A 17,226-nucleotide genomic window follows, 5' to 3' on the forward strand; every position below is an offset into this window, starting at 1 on the left:
GGATGAAAGCAGAAGATACTTTATTACAGATAGGATGAAAGCAGAAGTTATTTTATTATAGATAGGATGAAAGCAGAAGATACTTTATTATAGATAGGATGAAAGCAGAAGATACTTTATTATAGATAGGTTGAAAGCAGAAGATACTTTATTATAGAAAGGATGAAGGCAGAAGATACTTTATTTTAGATAGGATGAAAGCAGAAGATACTTTATTTTAGATAGGATGAAAGCAGAAGATACTTTATTATAGAAAGGATGAAAGCAGAAGATACTTTATTATAGATGGGATGAAAGCAGAAGATACTTTATTATAGATGGGATGAAAGCAGAAGATACTTTATTATAGATGGGATGAAAGCAGAAGATACTTTATTATAGATAGGATGAAAGCAGAAAATACTTTATTATAGATAGGATGAAAGCAGAAAATACTTTATTATAGATGGGATGAAAGCAGAAAATACTTTATTATAGATGGGATGAAAGCAGAAGATACTTTATTATAGATAGGATGAAAGCAGAAAATACTTTATTATAGATGGGATGAAAGCAGAAGATACTTTATTTTAGATAGGATGAAAGCAGAAGATACTTTATTATAGAAAGGATGAAAGCAGAAGATACTTTATTATGGATGGGATGAAAGCAGAAGATACTTTATTATAGATGGGATGAAAGCAGAAGATACTTTATTATAGATGGGATGAAAGCAGAAGATACTTTATTATAGATAGGATGAAAGCAGAAAATACTTTATTATAGATAGGATGAAAGCAGAAAATACTTTATTATAGATGGGATGAAAGCAGAAAATACTTTATTATAGATGGGATGAAAGCAGAAGATACTTTATTATAGATAGGATGAAAGCAGAAAATACTTTATTATAGATGGGATGAAAGCAGAAAATACTTTATTATAGATGGGATGAAAGCAGAAAATACTTTATTATAGATAGGATGAAAGCAGAAAATACTTTATTATAGATAGGATGAAAGCAGAAAAATACTTTATTATAGATAGGATGAAAGCAGAAGATACTTTATTATAGATAGGATGAAAGCAGAAGATACTTTATTGTAGATAGGATGAAAGCAGAAGATACTTTATTATAGAAAGGATGAAAGCAGAAGATACTTTATTATAGATGGGATAAAAGCAGAAGATACTTTATTACAGATAGGATGAAAGCAGAAGTTATTTTATTATAGATAGGATGAAAGCAGAAGATACTTTATTATAGATAGGATGAAAGCAGAAGATACTTTATTACAGATAGGATGAAAGCAGAGTTATTTTATTATAGATAGGATGAAAGCAGAAGATACTTTATTATAGATAGGTTGAAAGCAGAAGATACTTTATTATAGAAAGGATGAAAGCAGAAGTTATTTTATTACAGAGAGGATGAAAGCAGAAGATATTTTATGATAGAAAGGATGAAAGCAGAAGATATTTTATTAAAGATAGGATGAAAGCAGAAGATATTTTATTATAGAAAGGATGAAAGCAGAAGTTATTTTATTATAGATAGGATGAAAGCAGAAGTTATTTTATTATAGATAGGATGAAAGCAGAAGATATTTTATTAAAGATAGGATGAAGGCAGAAGATACTTTATTATAGAAAGGATGAAAGCAGAAGTTATTTTATTATAGAGAGGATGAAAGCAGAAGATATTTTATTATAGAAAGGATGAAAGCAGAAGTTATTTTATTATAGAGAGGATGAAAGCAGAAGATATTTTATTATAGATAGGATGAAAGCAGAAGATACTTTATTATAGAAAGGATGAAAGCAGAAGTTATTTTATTATAGAGAGGATGAAAGCAGAAGATATTTTATTATAGATAGGATGAAAGCAGAAGATACTTTATTATAGATAGGATGAAAGCAGAAGATACTTTATTTTAGAAAGGATGAAAGCAGAAGTTATTTTATTATAGATAGGATGAAAGCAGAAGATACTTTATTATAGAAAGGATGAAAGCAGAAGATACTTTATTACAGATAGGATGAAAGCAGAAAATACTTTATTATAGATAGGATGAAAGCAGAAGTTATTTTATTATAGATAGGATGAAAGCAGAAGATACTTTATTATAGATAGGATGAAAGCAGAAGATATTTTATTAAAGATAGGATGAAAGCAGAAGTTATTTTATTATAGAAAGGATGAAAGCAGAAGTTATTTTATTATAGATAGGATGAAAGCAGAAGTTATTTTATTATAGATAGGATGAAAGCAGAAGATATTTTATTAAAGATAGGATGAAAGCAGAAGATACTTTATTATAGATAGGATGAAAGCAGAAGATACTTTATTATAGAAAGGATGAAAGCAGAAGTTATTTTATTATAGAGAGGATGAAAGCAGAAGATATTTTATTATAGAAAGGATGAAAGCAGAAGTTATTTTATTATAGAGAGGATGAAAGCAGAAGATATTTTATTATAGATAGGATGAAAGCAGAAGATACTTTATTATAGAAAGGATGAAAGCAGAAGATACTTTATTACAGATAGGATGAAAGCAGAAAATACTTTATTATAGATAGGATGAAAGCAGAAGTTATTTTATTATAGATAGGATGAAAGCAGAAGATACTTTATTATAGATAGGATGAAAGCAGAAGATATTTTATTAAAGATAGGATGAAAGCAGAAGTTATTTTATTATAGATAGGATGAAAGCAGAAGATACTTTATTATAGATAGGATGAAAGCAGAAGATACTTTATTATAGATGGGATGAAAGCAGAAGATACTTTATTATAGATAGGATGAAAGCAGAAGATACTTTATTATAGATAGGATGAAAGCAGAAGTTATTTTATTATAGAAAGGATGAAAGCAGAAGATACTTTATTTTAGATAGGATGAAAGCAGAAGATACTTTATTATAGATAGGATGAAAGCAGAAGATACTTTATTATAGATAGGATGAAAGCAGAAGATACTTTATTATAGACTAGGGCATGCCCGTACTATATCTATATCTAAAATTATATCCCCCCCCTCTATTTACATGAAATGGTTTGGTCCAAAGCGAACGGCTTGCGAGTGGTGACAATCCCCCCCCCTCTATTTACATGCAATGGTTTGGTCCAAAGCGAACGGCTTCCGGAGTTTGGTAAAGAAATCGCCATCGCGTGCACAAACGCGCAGGAAAGCGAATGAATCGCAAATTCGTTTTTATTAGTTGTAAAACATAGTTTAACGCCAACATAGTTTGCAAACGTGAAATAAATGAATACGCTCTCAAATGTGCCATCCGAGGCAGAGTGTGCCCGCCACGTTCGGCACACGCGATCGTTCGCTGCTCTCTGATTGGTTGAATCGTTTTTTGGACATAGCTCGGTAAGTAATTGTCCGATTAATATGAAACCTTGAAAAGGCACATCCTCGGGTCCCCAGCAATATACCTGGCAAGTTAAAAGTATATCGGACCCGTGGTTGTCGAGAAACAGCGGTCACAGACAAACAAACGTACAGACAGACAGAGATTACTGGAATTATAGATAGATAGGATGAAAGCAGAAGATACTTTATTATAGAAAGGATGAAAGCGGAAGATACTTTATTATAGATGGGATGAAAGCAGAAGATACTTTATTATAGATGGGATGAAAGCAGAAGATACTTTATTATAGATGGGATGAAAGCAGAAGATACTTTATTATAGATAGGATGAAAGCAGAAAATACTTTATTATAGATAGGATGAAAGCAGAAAATACTTTATTATAGATGGGATGAAAGCAGAAAATACTTTATTATAGATGGGATGAAAGCAGAAGATACTTTATTATAGATAGGATGAAAGCAGAAAATACTTTATTATAGATGGGATGAAAGCAGAAAATACTTTATTATAGATGGGATGAAAGCAGAAAATACTTTATTATAGATAGGATGAAAGCAGAAAATACTTTATTATAGATAGGATGAAAGCAGAAAATACTTTATTATAGATAGGATGAAAGCAGAAGATACTTTATTATAGATAGGATGAAAGCAGAAGATACTTTATTATAGATAGGATGAAAGCAGAAGATACTTTATTATAGATAGGATGAAAGCAGAATATACTTTATTATAGAAAGGATGAAAGCAGAAGATACTTTATTATAGATGGGATGAAAGCAGAAGATACTTTATTATAGATAGGATGAAAGCAGAAGATACTTTATTACAGATAGGATGAAAGCAGAAGTTATTTTATTATAGATAGGATGAAAGCAGAAGTTATTTTATTATAGATAGGATGAAAGCAGAAGATATTTTATTATAGATAGGATGAAAGCAGAAGATACTTTATTATAGATAGGATGAAAGCAGAAGATACTTTATTACAGATAGGATGAAAGCAGAAGTTATTTTATTATAGATAGGATGAAAGCAGAAGATATTTTATTAAAGATAGGATGAAAGCAGAAGATACTTTATTATAGATAGGATGAAAGCTGAAGATACTTTGTCTGAAAAATATATCTGAATCTCACGGTTGTCACACAAACAAAATGCCACGCACCATCTGATGATTCTGGAATCATGCGATCCACTTATGTTGTTGTATTTTTGAAATATATATTCCTGAAATCAATGTCCACTTTCACATGAAGCTATCTAATATTTATTATATTTTAACTATTGGTTGACTATATTTAACATTCTCGTTTTTTTTTCTTCATTATCAGATATAGGGGTTGAGAGCAGGATGACATAGGATAAAATGGCAATTTACTGACATTGGGAAGTGGGGCCACAGTTGAATACAGCTAGCAAAGAGTTAACAAACGGGAAAAGATGAGAAAGAGAGAGAGAAAGAGAAAGACAAATAAAGAAACGGAGGAAATAAAGAAAGAAACAGAGAAAGAGAGAAAACAAGGAAATATACAGAGAGAAAGAGAGAAAGAGAGAGAGAGAGAGGAGAGAGAGGAGAGAGAGGAGAGAGAGGAGAGAGAGGAGAGAGAGAGGAGAGAGAGGAGAGAGAGGAGAGAGAGGAGAGAGAGGAGAGAGAGACAAAAAAAAAAAAAAGAGAGCGAGACATAGAAAACAAAAAAACAAGAAAAGATGATGGGTACAGTGGTGATGAAGGATGACATGAGATGGTGGTGCATCGCTTGTTTGAAGCCCTGTGGGGAAGACTTGCATTGAACAGGAAGATTTGGAGTTGTGCAGTAAGCCAGGATGAAATATCTCACAGAGATGGTAACTGTTGAAACAGTTTGCATTGAAGCTAACCACGTAATATAATTAACTCGTACATTTTGTAATCCTTATCCAAATTAACCGGCCTGTGAATGTTATCACACTCAAGAAAATTCATTTAAATAAGTAATAGTTGCAATGAAATAACTTAAGGATGCACTCGAGTGTCTTTCAATATTTGTTTTTCAATTTGCAAGTTCTCAGGAGGTTTGGTTTAAACAATTTAAATTATACAAAATGCTTTGAATCTCACACGCACACGATTTGCCATCTAGCAGTCAAACCAACCTTCTTTAACATGTAAATGTATTCCTATACTGATTACTTTGTCCAGCACGTTCGCTGATCAAATGGCATACAGTCAAGCTAATGCTGACAATTTATTATTACCCCACACACGCTAAGTGAATAGCAGGGTTAAGCAATTGCTTCACCTTGCCTGTCTGTCTATAATCGAGGAAATACTTAATCGCAATTGAATTACATATTTTTAACACTGTCAAACACAAATCGGAACATGAATTAGAACATCACCTGTAGTTCCGCAGTACTTTGGCTTTGAATTTAGCAAATTGTAGAGAATCTCATCCCAAGCACACATGCACACAGAGGCGTAATAAATTTTTTTAGTCTGTTTGCCAAAGTCACAGTCAAACGAAATTGAAAATCATTCCAAACAGGAAACGTACTATTTTTAGGGATGTTATAAAGGACACAAGCAACAGGCACGTCATAAAGGACTAATTTAACATGTTAAATAAGGTGTTGTAAAATAGGATGTGTCAACAGCGATAAACTTCTGAATCAATGGTTTTTTTTGTTTTTTTTCAGCTTTGAAAACTTTTATTTTATTTAAATTGATTTACATATTTGATCACTGTAGAACACAAATCGCCTTCTTTGCATTGCCAAAAAACTTCAGTTTTGTAGTACTGGGGCAAAGGTTTACACTGCCTCGAGCAATTAAATTTGCCATGCTCTGAGGGTGGAGTAACAGCGACATTCAGACTAATTAGCGGCACCTAGCGATGCAACCAAAGAGCCGACTTCGTCCAAAAGATCTGTTTGTTTAGTGCGTCTCTTTATCAAAGGTCCTTCCCAAATCGTCAGTTTCTCCAAGAAGGGCTGGCAGGAAGTTCAGCTCTGAACTGTTCCGTTTGGCTCACCGGCTTCGTACAGTTGCCATCGCACCTGTTACTCAAAGTTCACGAACAAAGCTAACGTAGATCGTGCTAAGAAACGGAAAGCAGGAGTTGAAAAGACCTTTCCAATGTACTTTTTCACAAGACTTTGTGGGGTAAGAGATTCACTGAACCCTTCCGTTGTAGATATGTTGAAGTCTTGTCCACTGTTGAACATTTTAACGACTTATGTTGTAGGTCTTTGGGTTTTAATGCATACAATACATTGGTTATTACTACAGGCAAAATTGTCCTTATATACACAAAGAATTAAGTTAAGCACCCCCCCGTTTTTTTACAACCTCGCACATTACAAGTTTGTTGTCGTCAAAACAGTGTAATATACCCATGATATTGCTATATTTTCTGGAGAAGTGATATTATGGTCACATAAAAACATAACAATCATGCCGTTTTCAATATTTTATTCTGAATAATTTAAGGTGAAATTTTTTGGGAATTTTAGGCATATTTTCACCTCAATTTAAGTATGGAGCTATAGGTCCATCACGGACAGTGTGGATGACGTTTATGTTTTCTAACGTACAGTCATTGTTCTGAGAAGACCTCTAGCGATCTTTGCGTCAATAACGTGTGTAGGACCCACGTGATCGGATGGAGCAAGGTGCTGTGACAACCATCCCCTGGCCTGCGTACAGTCCTGACCTGAACCCCCTCGAGCACGTTTGGGACATGTTGGGACGACAAATTGCGAAGATGGTCCCTCCAATAGCCAATCTGGATGAATTGGAACGTGCATTACATCGGGAATGGAACAACCTGCCACAGCAACGCATACGACGGCTTACAGGGTCTATGAGACGTAGGGTTGAGTCAGTGATCCGATCACGTGGGTCCTACACACGTTATTGACGCAAAGATCGCTAGAGGTCTTCTCAGAACAATGACTGTACGTTAGAAAACATAAACGTCATCCACACTGTCCGTGATGGACCTATAGCTCCATACTTAAATTGAGGTGAAAATATGCCTAAAATTCCCAAAAAATTTCACCTTAAATTATTCAGAATAAAATATTGAAAACGGCATGATTGTTATGTTTTTATGTGACCATAATATCACTTCTCCAGAAAATATAGCAATATCATGGGTATATTACACTGTTTTGACGACAACAAACTTGTAATGTGCGAGGTTGTAAAAAAACGGGGGGGGTGCTTAACTTAATTCTTTGTGTATACATGTATGGTTTTGTTAAAGAAATGTTTTTATTAACCCCAATTGCAGGAAAACCTAAAATAACTTCCATAACTCAGTCGCCACCTTGAAAGATAACCAATATGCTTCGACTGTCAACATGACACCCCTTGTGAAGTTACTTTGGAACTCCCTTGTGATTCACCAACACCTTAGTCGAAGCCCATTATTTTAAAAAAAGAATTGGGGGCTAGTAACTGTTTAAGGCATGGAATAAAGCAACATGAAAGTGTTACCCTTTAATTCTAGGTTTGTGCAGCACTCGCTGCCTAATTGAACTTTGCAAATGTTAATTTTCCTTCTGGTTTAACCTTATGCTTCAGCACCGTGTGGAGGTCGAAGCTCAGGCCCGCAAGGTGTTGTCTTGTCTCCCAAATACCCTGGGAATTACTCGTCTGGACAGGAGTGCACCTACCACGTACTGGTTCCAGCGGAATACGGTATATTCAGCACGGTATTCTGGTGATTTTTTTATTTTCAGTTTTAATTGTCACTTTCTTTTCATCGTTAACATTGTATTGCCAATCCCAAGTGCTCTGAGGATATTAAGAGTCAACCATGATGTATGAACTTGACCAGACTTGGTGAGGCAGGAAGATTAACCTCTTCTCAAAAGTCACTAATTCACTTTTCCGCTGTCAAATCTTGGTTTGATTCTAAGCACCTTGGTGCTTTGCAGGCATGGCGTTTGTCAATGAGTACACTATCCTTTGGTGGAGACGTTAAGCTTTACTGTTCCATTTGCGAGCATTGGCCAAATTTTAAAGAGTGTTTTGAAAATAGAAGGCTATATTTCGATAAAAATATAACAATATATAAATAATAAAATATAAAAAAATCCAATGTCCATTTCAAAAACAGTAGACCATAGTGTGCCACTGCCTTGGTCAAACTCCAAATTCCTTCCGTAATCAACCTGAAGCACTGCATCAGCAGCGAAGACATACCTACAGAAACGATGCAAACCGGTCGCCATGTGTTGCTTGTGCATGCATGAACCTCCCCAGATACATCAACTAAATTTCATGGTAGATGGCCACTTGGCTCATTGTGCTTTTTCTATAGCCACTCTCCAGATTCCAACCGACTGCTGACAGTGTGAATACCACAGCTGATAATAGACATGGATTTTTCCCAAGGCTCCTGTACATTATTTTTTTGAAAGATACTTTGAAGGACCCTTAGTGACGCATAACCTAAATGCAGATATGAGACAGCTGGCTCTATGTCATTAGCTGTTGCAAGAAGATACTACATGCCTTGCCATTACTGCATGTCCAGAACGGCAGTTTTCAATTACGTCTGCCTCCAATTCGGATAAAATCCAGATTACATATCACAGACAAGATTGTACTGCCAATTCCCTTTCCGACTTGATAGAACCCCTTGAAATATAATTTTTTATTATTTTCATTATCATTGTAGCATTATATGTATGTATGTATGTATGTATGTATCTATCTATGCATGTGTATATATATATATATATATGTATGTATATATATATATATATATATATATATATATATATATATATATATATATATATATATATATATATATATATATATATATATATATATATATATACAGTGGAACCTTGACTTACGAGTTTAATTCGTTCCGTGACCGAGCTCGTAACTCAAATTGCTCGTATCTCAAATCAAATTTCCCCATTGAAATGCTATTAATCCGTTCCAGCCCGCCAAAAACCACACCAATTTTTTTTAAAATATACAGTATATATAAAAATATCTCGCGCTTTATATTTCACCTGTATGCAGCATACAAGTTGGCAGGATGGCCTGGACTGGAGGTACGCACACTTGACTCTAAAGTCTAAACTGTCCAGCCTGGGTTTGAATCCCGACCCAGCTATAACCTGTCATGGGTGAATCACAGGCAGGGTGATTCATCAATGTGTGTACCGCTAAACTGGGCGCCCCGTTTGCGTCCCATTAGTTGTTGGATGTTAAGGATCTCATCGTGTTTTCCACAAAGAGAAGGCGAGCTATCGCCGGCATTCTGAACAAGTTGTGGCCTGGCATGCTCTTCTCCTCTGCCGTTATATACGTCCTCCTCGACACCTCGCTCATGTTTTTCGACGATTGCGTGTTTTATATCCAAGCACATCATCCTCTTCGTCTTCTCAGCACTGCACTTGCCACTCACTTTCTTAGGCCCCATGGTTAAAACTAAGAAATTTTCCGAAATAACCAAAATGCGAAAAAAAAAATGCAGCGCTGTACGACAGAGATACGTACTGTACTTGCACGGCAAGATAACCACGTGACCAGAACCCACCTGGCGGCGTGAACTCGAAATACCCAAAATGCGAAAAAAAAAATGCAGCGCTATACGACAGAGGTATCTCTGTCGTATAGCGCTGCATTTTTTTTTTCGCAATCAATTTTCTCAAATCAAAAATCAGTCAATTTTTTTTTTCGTGTACTGTATGTGCACGGCAAGATAACCACGTGACCAGAACCCACCTGGCGGCGTGAACTCGAAATAACCAAAATGCGAAAAAAAAAATGCAGCGCTATACGACAGAGATACGTACTGTACGTGCACGGCAAGATAACCACGTGACCAGAACCCACCTGGCGGCGTGAACTCGAAATAACCAAAATGCGAAAAAAAAAATGCAGCGCTATACGACAGAGATACGTACTGTACGTGCACGGCAAGATAACCACGTGACCGGAACCCACCTGGCGGCGTAAACTCAAAATAACCGAAATGCGAAAACTAAAATGCAGCGCTATACGACAGAGATACTGTACCTGAACAGCAAGATAACCACGTGACCGGGTGGCGAAAGCTCGTAACTCGGATCTCGGCTCGCATCTCAAAGCAATAAACCGCCGGAGCGACGGCTCGTATCTCGAAAAACTCGTAAGTTGGGGCACTCGTAAGTCAAGGTTCCACTGTATATATATATATTGTTACGGAACCCAACGTCGGCCTCTTTCCCCCTTATCGAGGGGGGATTAATCCCCTCGTCTATGACTGACCGACGTGGTCCCGAGGGTATGACGTCACGCCCGGTCAGCGCTGGGTAGGGTATTAGGCCCAAATGTCCTATGACCTAAATACCAGCGCCTCCCGGTACGCAAGGAAACACCCCCGCTCACGGCCGCAGCGTAATGGATTGGTTGCGCCGAGCGAAGTGAACTGCGGCGTGAGCCGTTTATCAAAGGGGCTAAACCCGATTCATATGCGTTGGCTGAATCGCGCCACGTATACTCAATTTGGAAACCTCTAAAGCGACCGAATGTGAAGAAGAAGACAAAGTAGGAAGAACAGGGATTTATTATTATTTACACACAACTCCAGGAAGAAAAGCAATCAAGTAATATACAAGGGAATGGAAGAATCAGAAGGACACAGTGCAAATACTAGCTTCTACTATACAGTCTTACTTAACCCCAGGGACAAGACGCACAAAACAAACTCACGTACACGAATGGGGAATTGCAGAGTGGATTGCCTGGAGGGAGAGGAAGGTAGAACCACAAGCCTGGAAGGTTGAGCAGGGCGCACAGCAAGCAGGTCCTTTCTGGGCTGGGAGCGAGCAGGGCGGCGGCGGCACACGTATCCTGGTCGTTCCACGCGGCAGGGCTCGTTCTTTCGTTGACACGCCTCGGGCTCTTTTGTCATCTTCTCCGGTCCCCTCGTTCTCTCTTGCGCGATCGTCGCACGCATATATCATCCCTCAAACGCAGGTGTGACACGCCGTCCTCTCTTTGGGTACCGCCCTCCCCCATGCTCTGTTTCGTTGCCTTATATGGCAATGCCACGGTCTTGCTACCTTATTTGGGCATGGAGTCGAACAGCACGTCCCTCGTGGCGAGCCACAGGCTTGTCTCCTTATTTGGTCATGGGGCCGAACAGCCCCGCCCCTCCTGTACAAACAGAGCACGGAGCACATATTCATCCTAGCAGCGAATGCCGCTTCCAAAGCCAGGCCAGTTGAGGGGCGCGCACCCCACGCTTGTTAAGCTTCGTTACCCAGAGAGGGAGAGTTCGGCTGGGAAATGTCATTATTGAAGGGGAGCTATCCTTATTTGATTCGGTGCAATGGAGTGTCAATTACTGGGCAACAGAGTTTTAATCTGGAACACATAATAAGGGAATAACTATTTAGAGGCTCTAAGATTGGCTCGGTGTATGCGATGAATTAACTAATGGGGACGACCTTTGACCTTTACAATTATGGGGGTATTTACACAGATTCATCACATTTACAGAGGGTGATATTTACAACAATTATACAGGATTCTCAAATCCGTTGCACTGCACCCTCCTTCCTTCAGGCACGGCCCGGGCCTATAAAAATGTAGCTTACTGTGGCACGTAGGTGTAATTCCCTCTACAATTAACCTGACCCTGAGTGCGACAGTTTTAAAACACAAATAAGTATGTCCCCCTGCTGCTATGCACCCTATATAACAGATTTACGCCCACAGTGAACCGAATTGCGGAATTATTTTCAAACTAAACATGAACGGTGGGGGAGCATTATTTAAAGTGACATTATTTTGACTATTTACAAAACGCAACCCAGGACCTGTGATTTTTCTTTCAGCGAAACAAAAAGAAATTCCTGTTGGGAGGGAGGAGACAGCATGCATTGCATCGACGCACCAGCACCAATAAATACCAAAGCACCAATCACCAAAACTGCACCAAAAGCACCATTTGGTGCAACATTCACTAGTTCATAATAATGACACACACAAAAACAACTGGTGGTGGTCTTCCTCTTCTCTGCTGGGCCGATGTTCTTCCTGACGTTTTCTCTACTTGCGGCCTATTTGGAAATAAAATGGCACCAACGCGTCCACTTTTTATTTAGGGCCACAGGGGCCAACTAAGGGTGGTCCACCTGTCTGGCATAGGTGCCACCTTTACCCTGGGCCGCAAGTGAGATTACCTGGCCACCATGGCCAGCCCCAGCAGAGGTGCCAGGCCCCAAAACATGGGGTCCATAAAGTGGTGCTTGGCCGCAGAACGGCGGTCCATAAGTGGTGCATCAATGCAAGCATCCCACTCCTGACACCAATTGTTATGGAACCCAACGTCGGCCTCTTTCCCCCTTACCGAGGGGGATTAATCCCCTCGTCTATGACTGACCGACGTGGTCCCGAGGGTATGACGTCACGCCCGGTCAGTGCTGGGTAGGGTATTAGGCCCAACCGTCCTATGACCTAAATACCAGCGCCTTCCGGTACGCAAGGAAACACCCCCCCCTGCTCACGGCCACAGCGTAATGGACTGGTTGCGCCGAGCGAAGCTAACTGTGGCGTGAGCCGTTTATCAAAGGGGATAAACCCGGTTCATATGCGTCGGCCGAATCGCGCCACGTACACTCAATTTGGAAACCTCTAAAGCGACCGAATGTGAAGAAGAAGACAAAGTAGGAAGAACAGGGATTTTTTATTATTTACACACAACTCAAGGAAGAAAAGCAATCAAAGTAATATACAAGGAAATGGAAGAATCAGAAGGACACAGTGCGAATACTAGCTTATACTATACAGTCTTACTTAACCCAGGACAGAACAAAGACAGACTCACACGGGGGATGATGGCAGGAACGAATGGCAGGAGGTGGATGGCTGGAGGGAGAGGAAGGTAGAACCACAAGGCTGGAAGGTTGAGCAGGGCGCACAGCAAGCAGGTCCTTTCCGGGCTGGGAGCGAGCAGGGTGGCGGCAGCACACGTATCTTGGTCGTTCCACGCGGCAGGGCTCGTTCTTGCCTTGACACGCCTCGGGCTCTTTCGGTCATCTGCTGCGGTCCTCTCATTCTCTCCTTGCGCGATCGTCGCACGCATATCTCATACCTCAAAACGCGGGTGTGACACGCCCCCCTCTCTTTGGGTACCGCCCTCCCCCGTGCTCTGTTTTGTTGCCTTATATGGCAATGCCACGGTCTTGCTACCTTATTTGGGCATGGGGCTGAACAGCCCGCCCTTCGTGGCGAGCCACGGGATTGTATCCTTATTTGGGCATGGGGCTGACCAGCCCCGCCCCTCGTGGCGCGTCCTGGGCTTGCCTCTTCCCGGCGACCCCGCCCTTCCTGTCCAACAGAGCACGGAGCACATATTCATCCTTGCAGCGAACGCCGCTTCCAAAGCCAGGCCAGTTGAGGGGGCGCGCACCCCACGCTTGTCAAGCTTCGTTACCCAGAGAGGGAGCGTTCGGCTGGGAAATGTCATTATTGAAGGGGAGCTATCCTTATTTGATTCGGTGCAATGGAGTGTCAATTAATGGGAAACACAGCCTTAAACTACATAGAATAAGGGAATAACTATTTAGAGGCTCTAAGATTGGCTAGGTGTATGCGATGAATTAACTAATGGGGACGACCTTTGACCTTTACACACGGAGGGTGATATTTACAACAATTATACAGGATTCTCAAATCCGTTACACTGCACCCTCCTTCCTTCAGGCACGTCCCGGGCCTATAAAAATTTAGCTAGCTGTGGCACGTAGGTGTAATTCCCTCTACATTTAACCTGACCCTGAGTGCGACAGTTTTAAAACACAAATAAGTATGTCCCCCTGCTGCATTGCACCCTATCTAACAGATTTACGCCCACAGCTAACCGAATTGCGGAATTATTTTCAAACTAAACATGAACGGTGGGGGAGCATTATTTAAAGTGACATTATTTTGACTATTTACAAAACGCAACACAGGACCTGTGATTTTTCTTTCAGGGAAACAAAAAGAAATTCCTGTTGGGAGGGAGGAGACAGCATGCATTGCATCGATGCACCAGCACCAATAAATACCAAAGCACCAATCACCAAAACTGCACCAAAAGCACCATTTGGTGCGTCACTCGTTCATAATAATAACACAAAAAAAAACAAACTGGTGGTGGTCTTCTTCTTATCTGCTGGGCCGATGTTCTTCCTGACGTTTTCTCTACTTTTTTTTTTTTTTTTTTTTTTTTTTTTTGTATACAACATCGAGGCTCGTGAAAGAGCTAACATTAATCACACAAAAAGACAAACCGACACACAAAAAACAAGGGGAGCGGCAGACAAGATGGGGAGAGAGGGGGAAGGACACAAAAGAGAGGGGGAAGAGGGGGAAGGACACAAACACAACATTTGAGAGCAGGGACATCGGGAGGACTTGGGGGGAGGTGGGAGAGGAATAAAACATATGAACACTGCAAGGACTCTGGGGTGAATTACCGGGGGTAGAAAAGATCAAGGTTTTCGATGGGGGAAGATAAGAGATGGTGGTGAACAGCCGTTTTAAAGACCTGGAGGGAGGAGTGGGATTGAAGGGAGTGGGGGAGTTTGTTCCAGAGGCGAGAGAAAAGTGGAATGAAAGAGTGAAGGTGAGCAGAGAGCCTAGACTTTGGCAGTTTAACCATAAGAGGGTTGCAGGCAGATCTTGTGCGACCTGAAGGAATATTGGGGGGACAGAGCACAGAGAGAGCTGGGGGAGCAAGGCCGGAGAGGAGTCGGTAGAAGACAGAAAGACCACCAACCTGCCTGCGGTGAGTGAGTGAAAGGCCCTCGGTGTTGACTACATCGCAGGAGATTCCAATGATTCTGAAAGCTTTGGCCTCAACAGCGTGAAGCCGAGCAAGGTGTGAGGCAGGAGCACCAGAGGCAGGAGCCCAGAGGGGGGAACAGTATTCCATTGAGCTGCGGATGAAAGCCTTGTATGTGGTGAGGAGCTCAGGTGTGCCAAGGAAGGACTTCGCACGGCGGAGGATGCCCAGTCGGCGACTGGCTTTGGAGGCCAGCTTGGAAATGTGGTTTTCCCAAGAAAGATCATGGCAGATAGTGAGACCCAAAAGCTTGAGCGACAGAACTTCTTGGAGAGGATTGTTGAGAAAGTAGATGGGAGGGTTGTCCAGTCGGTCCTTTCGGAGAGACATTGTAAGAGTGTGAGATTTGTCAGGATTGAAAGACATGTTCCACTTGTTTGACCAGTCTGTGATTTTGTCCAGGTCTGCAGAGAGTGAGGAGGCTGCAGACTGCCGATCTGAGGGATGAGGAATGGAGCGACAGAGAGTAGAGTCGTCAGCAAAGAGATAGAGAGGATTTTCAAGAGAGTCAGAGAGATCATTGATGAAGACCAGAAAAAGCACAGGGCCCAGAACACTACCTTGGGGAACTCCAGCCTGAACAGGAAGAGGAGATGAGAGAAACCCATTCAGGGCCACACGTTGACTACGACCAGAGAGGAAGTCCGCCAGCCATGCGTGGAGATTTCCATGGATACCAAAGGAGGAGAGTTTGGTGAGCAGAGCAGGGTGCCAGACCGTATCGAAGGCACGTGAAATGTCAAGGGAGACAGCTCTAATTTCCTGTTTGGCGTTGAGGACCTCCATCCATTGTTGAGAAAGCAGAAGCAGCATGTCCAGAGTAGAGTGACCAGGTCTGAAACCAAATTGATGATCAGAGATCAAGCCATTGGAGAAGAGGAAAGATTTAATATCTGAAGCAATGATGGATTCCATGACTTTGCTGATAATTGGGAGAAGGCTGATTGGTCTGTCGTTGCTGGGATCTGTTTTTGCACCTTTTTTGTGCAAACCGGTGATGTTGGCTGATTTCCAAGCAGATGGCAGATGACCTTGAGCAAAAGAGAGGGTGAAGAGAACAGAAAGAGGGAGTGAAAGAGCAGAAGAACATGATTTTAGGACCGGTGGGTTGATGCCGTCAGGACCAGTTGCAGAATCAGAGTTGAGGGTTGACAGAAACTTTTCCACCTTGTCAGGAGGAAAGGACACAGAGTCCAGGAGCAGCTGGGTACGACTGGGTACGATGGGTACAGAGAGGGATGGGTTTGGGACACAAGATTTAGAGGCAAACACAGAGTTTAGGCATTCAGCTTTTTCACGTGCGGAGTCAGCCGTTAAGCCGTTTGAGGTGAGGGAGGGGATGGAGGGGGAACAAACACCAGAAACAGATTTGACCAGACGCCACCAGGATTTGGAAGAGGGAGACAGATAAGAGAGTTCGGTCTTGAGAATGGTGAGATATTGTTTCCTGGCTCTCCTGAGGGTGGACACACACCTGTTTCGGGCTTTGTGAAAGGAAATGAGATTTCCTTCCGTTGGATTTGCTTTCCAGGAGACGAAAGCAAGTTGTTTCAGGGCAACAGCCTCACCACAAGATTCCGTGTACCATGGACGGGAGGAAGGGTATGACAACTGAAGACGAGATGGTATAAATCTGTGCACGAGAGAGAGCAATTTACTTTGAAAGAATTCCCAGGATGAGTTGATGTCAGAGGCGGTAGAGATGGGAGACCAGTCCAGATGATTGATGGCTGCTTGAAGACCGTGCCAGTTGGCCTGAGTGAAATGCCAGACTCGTCGACGCTGCGGAGGCTCTCTGAGAATGGTCAGAGAGATGTCCACTTTGACAAGCACATGATCAGATGAGCCGATTTGAGCAGAAGAAGAGCAGCAGACATTTTCAGGGAAGTTTGTCATAACCAAATCCAGAAGAGAAGATGCTCCGTTGACTGAGATCCGGGTCGGGAAATTGACAGATTGTGTCAGTCCCAGTGAGTCGCAGAAGTCCTTTGCTGAAGAGCCATGGCTGGTGAGAGAGGTACCCA

General features: G+C 41.1%; 1 protein-coding gene across 1 annotated transcript in view; it reads left to right on the forward strand.

Moving 5' to 3' along the window:
- Positions 1-17,226, forward strand: part of LOC137422386 (CUB and sushi domain-containing protein 3) — a 1,172,941-nt gene that overhangs the window by 816,290 nt on the left and 339,425 nt on the right. The window contains 1 exon segment of the mRNA XM_078772588.1: positions 7,939-8,055. Coding sequence (XP_078628714.1) covers positions 7,939-8,055 — 117 coding nt within the window.

This window comes from Myxine glutinosa, chromosome 2 (assembly GCF_964187855.1).
Source record: "Myxine glutinosa chromosome 2, kmMyxGlut1.1, whole genome shotgun sequence".
NCBI classification, from domain to species: Eukaryota; Metazoa; Chordata; class Myxini; order Myxiniformes; family Myxinidae; genus Myxine; species Myxine glutinosa.